Source organism: Parasteatoda tepidariorum, chromosome 2 (genome assembly GCF_043381705.1).
Source record: "Parasteatoda tepidariorum isolate YZ-2023 chromosome 2, CAS_Ptep_4.0, whole genome shotgun sequence".
Lineage (NCBI taxonomy): Eukaryota > Metazoa > Arthropoda > Arachnida > Araneae > Theridiidae > Parasteatoda > Parasteatoda tepidariorum.
This window is the reverse complement of record NC_092205.1, coordinates 21,016,864-21,029,095: the sequence shown is the minus strand read 5'-3', so window position 1 is coordinate 21,029,095 and position 12,232 is coordinate 21,016,864. Positions and strand designations below refer to the sequence as shown.

At 27.8% G+C, this 12,232-nt stretch overlaps 1 protein-coding gene across 2 annotated transcripts in view; it reads left to right on the top strand.

Annotated features, from left to right (window-relative positions):
* The first annotated feature begins 228 nt into the window (after positions 1-228).
* Positions 229-12,232, top strand: part of LOC107455286 (inactivation no afterpotential E) — a 99,327-nt gene continuing 87,323 nt past the window's right edge. The window contains exon 1 of one of the 2 annotated variants that reach the window (XM_016072791.3): positions 229-456. In XM_016072791.3, the coding sequence (XP_015928277.1) occupies positions 362-456 (95 nt within the window). In that variant the 5' untranslated portion in view covers positions 229-361. The remainder of the gene's footprint in view (positions 457-12,232) is intronic. The other variant, XM_016072792.4, reaches the window with a different exon arrangement.

Below are 12,232 nucleotides of genomic sequence, written 5' to 3'. Positions count from 1 at the left end.
AGTTAAATTTATGAATAAAATTTTAGCTGTTGTCAAAAACCATTTTAGAAATCTTTATTCTCATTTTATGCGGAGTGATAAAAAATCCGTCCTCTGCATCATATTTTATCCGACAAAAATATAAATAAATAATAAGACACCGTCACTCATTTTTTGATCAATCGGTCAAACAGCTGAAGTTGGCGACATCTGCCAAATGTCATTGGCGTCAAACGAGGGGCCATAAAAAGTAGCAACCCTGCTAGCCGAAGGGAAAAAGCTCTTCTGACTCCGTCTCCGGCAAGATAGTGGATGGATTTTCGCGTAGTGCACCTCTCATCTTTAAAAGAGGAGCAAGAGCTCCTCTTCCATCTAATTGAGGATGCCTGGCATCGTAGTATTCAAGAGGAGATGGTCAGTAGGATCGGATGATTTCATTGTCCCGGCTGTCATCTTACTTATCCTACATACCTCATGGTAAATAGTTGTTTCTTTCATTGTTGTCATTTCTCTAGCTTTGGCTATTGATTAAGTTCCTTGCTCCGTATCTATGCTATGGGTGATAGAACAGGGTCCCTTGTTCTTCGCGCCCAACCGAGAACCCCCCTATGTTCTAGTTTTTTTATGTTGGGGACTGCGAGATTAGAGGATACCAAGGTTAACAGATGTAATAAGTAGGTTTAAAAATGGTGTTGCTATTGTTGTAAAAGCGCCAATACCATAAGTATTACATTCTTTAGCAATGAACTGTTGGCATTTTTGTTTGCTTTGGTATCGTCATGATGAAATATAGGTCACCATTTCGAAAAGAGGTTTTTTAGGAAATATTAAATTCGATATTGTAGATATTCTGAAAAAATATTTAAAATGAAATGCATTAAATCCTTATGCATTATATCACTTAAAAAATTCGGGAAAACAAATCAAAACATGGCATAAAGATTTTTTTTTTTGGCATATGTTTTTTTAAAGTCTTTTTTTTCTTCAAAAAACTACCACAATTGTAGTTTATGTATTCTATTAAGTTTTACAAATTCTATCTAACTTTTAGTTCACAGAGCTTTCAACTATACGTGTTGATCTTTAGAAGAATATAGCATTCACTAAGAGATAAAGAAAAGTGTTATAAATATGAGGGAAAAAATATGAGATTTGCATAAACATTTTGCTCCATCCATTCTTTATCGCAAGTATTTTTTCAACCTCCAAAATATATCAATATTTTTATTAATACACAAGTCTTTATAAATAACACGCATGTGGTAGTTAAAATGCATTTATTTTCAGTTTACTATACGAACATCGAGTTTTAAAAATGATATGATTATTCAAAAAATATAGAACTGCGATTGTGATTATCAAAATCAGAGGGAGTNAAAATTTTTGAAAATTGTAATCATGATTACAAGTAATTGATTACTGTAATCAAAAAATGTAATCGATTACATTTTTGGCCAACTCTGATGTATCCCTTTGCCACGTAGACGGAACTTAAACATTAAGTAATAAGTTTGTTAGTATTTTTGCTTTCTGAAAACTTTTCGAAACTTCCAATTTTTTATTCTAATGATTAATTAAGGATACTAATCTTATCCCCTACATTTTTTACAGTCTTTACGCTCTACGAAACTTATCTATGTTGTTTGCAATAAGCTTTCAAGCGAATGAAAATTAGAAATAAGTTAGCTCTCTCTGTATGATAATCATTTGTGAGATTTGTAATCAATACCATCAGTAAAATGCATAAAAGGATTAGTGATTGAACTCTATAACAGTAAGCTTCTCTCTATACATGTATACTATAATTCTAAACTTCTTTATATACATGGATATTATAATTGTAAACTTATCTATATACATGCATGCTATAATATTAAATTTCTCTATATACACGCATACAACACTGTAAAAAAATCTGAATAAAAGTACAGTATAATCCATCTGTTAAATTCATATTACCGTAAAATCCATTTTTACCATAAGATATTATTCCCTAATTTTTACAGTAATATTTATTTAATTTAAGTTATTCCGTGATTTTACCGTAATTATTACTGCAAAAAATTACGATATCTCAGAGGTTTTGTTCCGTAACATGTTCCGATAAAATGTACCATGAAATACCATACGGTAAAGTATGGTATTTCATGGTACATTTTACCATGAATTTTTTACAGTGTAAATTTTCTATACATGCATATGATAAAATTAAGCTTCTTTCGTTATCTACATGCATACTATATTAGTAAAGAACTCTGTATACTAACATAATTGAAAACTTCTCTATACACGTACATACTATAATTTATAATAGAAAGTTTCTCCATATGAATGCCTACTGTTACAAGAAAACTCTTCCTACAAACATGCATACTAGAGAAGGAAACTTTTCTCTATGCATGCATACTATAATTGGAAACTTATCTATGTATACACAAATATTATAAATGAAGGGCTGGGAGGTAGATAGAACTTAAATTGTCCAAAAGTTACATTTAAACATCGAATTAATCTTTATTTCTAGCAAGAAATTTTAAAAGTTTTCTGAATTTCCGTCATATAACAGACAAATACAGATGATACACGGAAACATCTTATTTCCTGCATGGAAATCACGGTATTTGTCGCCAAAAATATTTTTATAAATGCTCTCCTAAACAGTTTTAAATAGTGGCTTATCATTATATTCCCTCAAACCCTTTTATTATAATATATAATTATAAAATAAAAATTTGTATTGCATATGGATACAGTTAAAAATATGATCATTAGATATCCTAGATATCTCTAAACCATAATTTTATGAAATTTGGAACTTTCAAAATTATTTTTTATTGCATGTAAAATACGCAAAATTAAGTAATAAAACAAGATAAACCTTTTATTATAATATATAATTACAAAATAAATTTTTTTACTGCATATGAATACAGTTAAAAATAAGATCATTAGATGCCTTAGATATCCCTATACCATAATTTTATGAAATTTGGAACTTTCAAAATTATTTTTTATAGCATGAAAAATACGCAAAATTAAGTAATAAAACAAAATAAACCAAAAACATATTTTAAAATCAATGAATCTTGGGCCTTACACTCTATTTCATAAAAATAAATAACTATTATTTACTATTCTTTAACTATTAATACTGATCTATAATATGAAAAGTCATTTCATTAAATGATGCATTAACAATACTGGTAAACTGAATTTAAAGAAAACGCCCTTATGGTAATAAATGTGAGGTATTTGGGAACCATGCCAACGAAAAAATCTTTTATCAATTTAAGAAAACCGAAAAAAAAAGAACTGTTTTTTTGCCTTTTTTTTAGAAAAAAAGTATTCATAAAATTTTATTTAGTTAAACGTTTGAAGTATTTTCTTTTCTTTTTTCATAAACTGGATAAATATTGTGAAGATTATTGTGAAAGCATTTGTTTAAAACTTTTGGTTCAAGCAATTCTTTTACAAATATAATTTATTCTTCGTGATTTAAAAGCATTTGTGTCTTTTACAACAGTTGTGTAAAACAACAATCTGTTCGTAGTAAATATTTAACCCGTATTTACGCCATTACTTGTTTTGCTTAAAATGTTACGTATATTCAACGTAAGGTACCGGAAATCAGTTTATTTTTGTTTCATTTTTATAATTGAATTAGTGTGTTTTATACAAAAAGCTAGATAGAATAATTTTTAAAAAATTTACTGCTTTGTGCTGTAAAGTATTTCGGCAACTCTAATATTTTAATCCAAATTTCCTATACTTAATAATTTAAATTTTTTAATTTATTTTAAAAAAAACTTGCAATTATCTATAGCTTAGAGAAGAAGTTGAATAATTTTCATAGTTTTATATTATCATTATTTTATGTTTCTATTTGTCTTTGATATTTTGACCAAAATATTCAATAATATTCAATAATATTTTTAAATTAATTGCAGCAAATAAAATATGTTATTTTTTGTCCGTTTTCCCAAGTGACGTTATTACACCACAGGACTTATAATCGATATAATTAATTTAATAGTTCATTTAATAATTATCAAATAAGTTGAATTTATCTTACAAGATGTTCTACGCTCAGAAAAAGTATAGTCAAAACTACCAGAATATGGTAACATTTACCGTGTTTTTGGCTCTATGGGAGCATCAAAAACCTAGGTAACTTTTACCGAAGCGCATTGGTAATAAGTTTGATAAAATTAGCAATAAAATAATTTTTTATAACAAATTTGATAAAACTGGAAAAATTTGTACATTTTATTATACCTTAGAGCATAGCAAAAAAAAACATTTATTCTTTTAAGTTTGCTTTTTAGTTTTATATTTTTTACTAAATGTGTATTTACGCGAGCTATAATTTTGAAAAGCAGAATTTCCAATAAACCGTTACCATATGAATGGAAAAATGACCATATGAATGTACAAATTATCAAATTAATAATTTAAATACCGTATATTTTGTCTTATGTTATAATACAATTATAATATGTTTGTATTTTTAATAAATATTATGTATGTATTTTTACCAGAAATGACATTATTATACAGGGCGGTAATTTTACCAGGATTTTTTTCTTAGTGTAAAAGGTTTCATAACTAGAATAAAAATAATAAATTATTTATTAATGCAAGATTTACATTATAAATATTTTACATTAACGTCATGTAAAAAACTAATAATTAAAAAAAAACACTACATAAGTAACAATGATCTAAATTATAAATAAAATTGTTTTTAATAACGAATATTTTAAAAATATCGAATGAAATTGACCTAAACCGAACTTCGCCTCCATACACCAGTTGAGAAAAGCAGGTGATATTCAGAATTAAAAACAAGCGATTTCCAGCATAGCAGATTATCGATTTCTCTTAGTAGGAATATTTGTCACTGATACAAAAACGAGAATAATGTCGTGCCCCACCCCTCCAATCAGGCGCCTTCGGACAACATGTTCATTCGGCAAATCCCCGGGGACAGCTAATAGAATTCAGAATATAGAGCTGTCAGATTCAGATGATGACCAGAATATTTTAGATTACAAAGAAAGTTTTTTTTTCTAAATACTATCATTTCATGCTTTACCTGCCATGTAATAATGCTGCATTTCTTTTGAAATAGAACTAGACATATCAAATAAAAATTTTGTATAAATGTTTTTCATTTTCAAAAAATAAGTATAATAATTATTATAGTAAAAGTATCTATTTCTACTATAATGAAATCCGGATATAGTGAACACTCTATTGTAGTAAACGTTTTTAGTGTTTCTTTCCGGACAATGATTGATAACTACTTAACTAATATTATTTCATTATAGTTGTCAACTGAAAATATAGGTTGTTCATTTATAGTAGACACAAATTTAACTTTTGTAGATATTTAAATAAATGTAACAATGTGGTTAGTCAGTATGATTAGTTTAAAAATATGTGATATCAGATTTTCTTTTCTTCCAAAAATTAAAATATGTTCTTCAAAAATAACGAAAATATAAAAGATAAACAGTTGCAAAATCCCTCCAAAAAAATTTAAATGCTAAACGTCTAAAAAATTCGTTATAGGGAGACAACCACGTCCTTGTATCGACAATATTTTGGAAGTCATTTAATGTTTTTATTAAAATTTACGTTATAAGAAAAAAAACGTTGCTTGAAACGTCATTGTAGAGTGATTCTATTACGTTAGTTAATACTTTATAAGTTGAATTATGAGTTATTGCAATAACTTTTTTCAACAATACATTATGTTAAAAATGTTTTTCAAAAATTTTGGATAGTTGGAAATGCAATAGATAAAGAAAATAGAATATTGTAATGTTGGATTGAAGAAAATTGGTTCTTCTCTTATTTTAAGATCCATTGTTGACTGCCTTTAATTAAATACGTATATGCGTTGCAATACGTAAGCATTAGATATTGGAGGCGATGACGACTTGTTCTTGGAATCACTTATTCTAACAATACTACTGCATTATGCTAAAAAGTGTTTTTCAAAAATTTTGGATTAAGAAAATAGAATATTGGAATATTGGAAAGAAGAATATTGGTTCTCGTCTTATTTTAATATCCATTGTTGAATATCTTTAATTAATTACGTATATGCACTGTAATATGCAGGCATTAGATATTGGAGGTGAAGCCAACTTGTTCATTTCTGCGAGAGAGATTTTTCAAATGGTTTAAAAATTTTGTACTTTAATGTATGACCTTTGGTTAGGTGAATTAAATTTAAAGTAGCTCACCACTACGCAGTTTAAAAGTTCATATAATAAGTCACTTTGAAGTAAACCTTCAAGCTCTCGGCTGAATTAGTTAAATATTTGAAAATTTCAGGTTTTAATTAGCTCTCTCCTTATATAATCTTTTTTAGAAAGCGGAGCAGTTGGTATCTCTAGATATTGGTTGTATAAACGGTAATAATGATGAATACCCAAGAAGCTGCTTAGCTACTTGAAACTGACTATATACATTAATTGAGTCATTCTCAGAATTGCTGATCAAGAGTTTAAGCTACAGCTTGAACCAAATCGGGCCAAAAATGCAATTGGGATTAGAACTTATCAAAATTTTTATTACATCTGTTATTGGGATTAAAAGTAATCAAATAATATAAATACAAGTAGACAAAATAACGATAAAGGTAATTATAATCAAACAATAAAGAATTGTGCTTAAAAGAAATTATGAAATTAGATTACAGAATTCCAGTAATCAGAATATAATTGGGATAATCAGAAATAGAATATTTCATCTGTTCTGAATTGTGTATTTTATTTACATACATTGTGTGTATATAAGTACTTACTACATTATATTACATATTTAAATAGTAAATACATGCATTGCATGTACAATGCGCAAACTAAAAATGGACCACAATGAATTACTTTTAATCTAATAATCTGATCTTCGCATTCTAGGGCTCAATCTTAATAATTCCAAGGGGGTGACCTCAAATATGCTAAATGATAAGTGTAGACGACATTTCAAGTTACGAAATCAGACACAGAATGTACTTTCTCTGAGTAAACATACCTTTTTTTTCCAACGAATTCGGATTTCTAACTCCTGAAATATCCGCTATCTGGAAGTCGCAATCTCTGAAATAAGGTCCCCATAGTTTGGTCAGAAGAGCAGTCCAAAGTTTGAACTCCTTAATGTTAATTTATTTTTACGTTTTTACCCGATCTCGGGAAGTTTTTAAGCGCATTGAAATTTTTTTGCACACTATTATAAAATTTGTCTATCCATAGATAATTCCCTGCAAATTTATATTTTTAGTAAATATTTATTATTTTTTATTATTTTATTTAATATTAGACGAAACAATTTTAAATTGTAAGGTTAAAAAATTTCAGTTTAAAATTTCAATTAAAAATTTCAAATTTTTAAAATTTCAATTTTTTATGGCGAAATACAAAATTTGAGCGAAATTGGTCAAATATTTAGTGAGAAATCAAATTTTAAAGAAGATGTATTTTAAAAATTTGATTTCTCAGGAACTATTTGACCGATTTCACTCAAATTTTGCATTTTGCCATGCACTCTTTCATCCTTTAAAATGATGTAAAAGGTATCTCATAATTCCATACCTTATAATTCAAACATTTTTCGACTATTATTAAATAAAATAATAAATATTTTCTTAATATTACAGAGAATTTTCTCTAAAGAAACGAATTTTATAATTGTGCGCAAAAATTTTTCAATTTGTTTAAAAATTTCTCGTGACTTAGCGAAATATACAAAAAATAAAATTAACATTAAGGGATCCAAACTTTCATGAAGAAAAAAATTCTAGCAAAATCACCATACTTGGATGATAAAGAAATTGCTTGTGAAAGAAGCCACAATTCTAAAAAGTAAACCAAAGTATACAGTATTTGTACTATTCATATTGTAATTTTACCGTTCACTGTTGTTACTGTTTACCGGAAATTTTGCTGTCCAAAATTACAGCTCTAATTACAATACATTTAATAATCACTGCGAATCTCGAAAGTGAATGTAACTAAATAAATGGTTTTTATGCCCTGCTTTAGAGCTATGAATCAATTTACGATTTATTGGTTAATTTTAATCTTTTGATGTATTTGCCTCTTATCAGATAGAAGATCTACAATCTTTTTACACTTCCAGGATTTATTTAAATAAAATTATAATTAACGCTAATAGTAATTATTTGTAATTGTCTATTTTGATTACTTGTAATTATTTATTCTGATTGCGTAATTATAAGATTACTGGAAATCAACTCTTGTTGCGTTTGCAAATAATCATGACCACATGTTATCGGAGATTGTGATTAATTACAACCGAAATCACTTGTAATCATGATTACAAGAAGTTGATTACTTAGTAATTATTATCTGCAACCAATGTCTGTTGTTGTCGATTACTGTAATAGACGCCCAACTCTGGCGTGGACGCGTTAGTAGTCTTCCATTCTTAACATGAGGCGATTTTTCTCTGTTATCATAATGGAGTTGTGTTCTGATAGTTTGGTTATCTGAATTAGGAAATCTGTTGTTAATGGAACATTCTGATATTGACTACTTCAATAAGATCAAAGCCCATTTCAATTTCAACAAAAATGTTTTTATAAAAAACTATGAGGCTAAACTCCCTGTTTGCTACCGCTCACCAACCCCAATGATTACTTCGCAATAATTGTTGTTTCTTGGAAGAAAACAGTTTTTCTAATGAAGTTAAAATTATTCACTTAACATTTGTGCTAAAAGGAATTCTGTTTGCTTACGCTTGTGCCTCCACTTCCCACCTCAAAATATTATTATCTATTAGTATCATAAATATTTAGATCTATTGGTGAACAGAAGTAATTTTTATAAGTAATCATTTTTTAAAATAACATTAATATTGTTATAGAATTACATTTAATTTAATATTTTCACTTATCAGCGGGATATATTAAATAATATTTTTGCTTGCATCTCATTGTGCATGAAGCTGATCGTTAAGTTCTAAACCATTTAACAGATCTCTTTAACTGTAATTCATAACAGTTTATTAATGTTATTTGAGAAAAAATAATAATTGAAAAATAGTTAAAAGTGTTAGACTACTTTTCTAAATAGCCTTAACTTAAAATGTTGCGCAGAATTATACAATAATAATATAAAGAACAATTCTATTAGTTTTAAATTCTTGAATTAAAAGAGTAAAAGTTAGCAGTACAATGAAATAACTTTAAATTAGGGATATAAAGATCTATATTATATAAAACGCTAATACGTATATATCAATAAAACCGATGATATTTCTTTTCTCGCGTTGGCAACAGTTTTCATTTTTAATTGATTGATTTCGGCGCGCAAGAGCACGTAGTGAGCATCATATGGCTAATCGGGTGAATTCTCATCGAATTATCAAAAAATTTCTCACAAAATTATCTTCATCGAAGCCGATGCTTTACATCCGGCTTTCAGTACTATTTCATATTGTTTTACAACACATGGTTTTAGCCCTCTGGTGGGAAAGACTTTAAAACAAAACTTACAACAGTCACTTTTCTCAACAACTGAAATTTAGAATAGTGTGATTAAGAAAAATATGTGAACTGTTTGCAATTTCAAATTAATATTGAAATGCACAGGTTTAGAATTTTCTACAGTGAAAAGTTTTCGGAACTTCAGTGTTCAAAAAAGTATACTAAAGCTAGACGTTAAGAACGTATCCAATGAGCGAGTAAAGCGAGCATCGGATTGCAAAGCAATCCGAAATGAACTGCGAAAGCAGTTCCGAGGGTTGGCGAGTGCCAGCGAGCAGGGGGCGAAGCCTCCTAGTATTATAGAAAAACAATACCCTTATGACTTTTGCTAATTTTATGCTGATGGCAACCAAAACAAAATGGAAATGAATGAGGAAAAACTGGATCCTACCACGTGATTTTTCGGCCAATAAAAATGCACGGGCAATAGTGGAAAGCTGCGACACCATCATTAGATTTTTATATATAGTAAGATAAATAAAAAATGAAGAAAAATTATCACGCTTTACCTCATGGCAAAAAATAAATAAATAATAAGTAATTTAAAAACATAATAAAGGTCTTGATTTTAATAGTAATAGTTAAACAGCTTTATATTTACAACAAGCATGTGTAAATCAATTTAGCAGATTGAATACACATTTTACACATTACGCAATATAAATTGGTATAATAAAGAGCAGGCATTGATTATTGATTTTTTTTAAATATTTACCTATTTAAATTTTAAAGAAAATTTTACTTTTGCGTAAAAACTTTATTCTACAGATTTCTACAGTTAGAAGTCTAGAAAGTTTATATTTTTTGAAATAATTTTTTTAACTCATAATGAAGCAATGATAATTTATAAGCCTACTTATTGTTAACAGGAGGAGAGTCACATGTTCTGGTACTAAATTTCGTCTGATAAATCAAAAGCTAACTTTCGTAAGATGTTGTGCACTTGATTTCAAATTTCATGTAATAATATAATTTTTAAGAAGAAAAAAAAAAGTTTTTTTCCTTTGTAAAATTTTTAATCTTCTGAACTTTGCTTTCATGTTTTCTCAGTTATTTTAAATACTTATTAAAAAATGCTCATGTGAGATTCAAATCGGTTAGAACCAAATTTTTGTTTAGTTTTATAAAAATAAATATTCCATTTCAGAGCATTTTTACCGTACAGTATTTTGTACTTCATTTTATAAGTATATGTTTTAAATATTTATTAGTGTCACTTTAATCATTACTTTAATCATTAGCATATTATTTAAATATATAAAGGATTCCAAATGCAACAATGACAAAAACGCTTTACCCCATCGATCAATTTCTTTCAATTGCAGAATGTCCACCTTTAAAAAAGAGTGCACTTAATGATTGGTCTCAAAGGTTGTTGCTAAAACAGACTAAGAAATACAGATTGATTTAAATACAACTCAAGAGAAATGAAAAGCAGTGCATTACGTGAAGACTTTCTTATAAGAGATACTTTTAAACAAGAGCCAAATTCTAAACAGAATACATGCACAGATAGACGCTTTTAAATAAAAGTATGATGATATTTTTTTCAGTTTGTAGAGTAAATAGCACTTAATATAACTAAATTAAAATATTTAAAAAATGTATATGCATTTTTTTCAATAAATTATTGCATAAAGTCAGAGTGCCTATACTTTTTACCGTAAAATTCATTAATACCGGAACATGTTATGGAACAAAAAAACTGATAAACCGTACTTTTTACAGTAGTAATTACCATAAAACCACTGAATCACTCTAATTAAATAAATATTTCTGTAAAAATTGCATTATAATATTTTACCGTAAAAATGGACTTAACGTAAAAAATGGTGTTTACGTTAAAATGGATTTTACGGAGGATTCACCCAAAGTGGTGGTATTTTATACCATAATTTGATCTGGGATCTTCTGCAGTGCATATACAGTGTGTAAGCGCCCACTGTCCAGTATTCTCTACACTGATATTTTCCTTATTATTTTTGTTAATAACCAAACAAGCCAAATTAAAAATTTTGCTTCGAAAAAAAATTATTCATTGAAAAAACGTTATTTTTCTTAGGTCTTCAACTAAATAATACCATTTAAAAAAATAATGCACTATTTCTTACTCTATGATTTACAACAGCTAAACCATATTATGATACTTGTGATATAAAGAGCATTTGTCATTGTATACGATGCCTAGGTAAATTATATAATAATTCTCACACTTTATATTTCGTCAAAAAAAGTAAGCATTGCGAATAATGCTGGCGTTTCCCTCTCTGAACGTAAAATGTAAATCAAAAACTTTATTACCCATTGGGTAAATGGGAGTTGTTTTATGTTTTTCATGACAGCACAATTTTCGAAAAGATCAACTTCATCGACTAGATCAACTATTACACTATAATCATAAATAAAGAGTTGTAAGCGTCATTATAAAATAAGGCTAACATAAGCGTTAATAAAAATGCAGCACAACAAGATCGGATAAAAAAAGCAGACGATTATTTTGGAACTTCTCGGAATTGATTGTTGACTAGAATGAGTGTTTTCTTTTTATTATCACCAGCTACTGAATTTTTAAATGTCTTTACATTATACTACAAGCTTTTCCTGACAAGATTGATCACCTATCGGAATTATCTTATACAACACTTAAACGTAAATAGCAAGGAAGCCATTTAAATAGGTAACCTTAACATCCTACCTAACAATATATTAACCAAATTCTTTATTATATATATA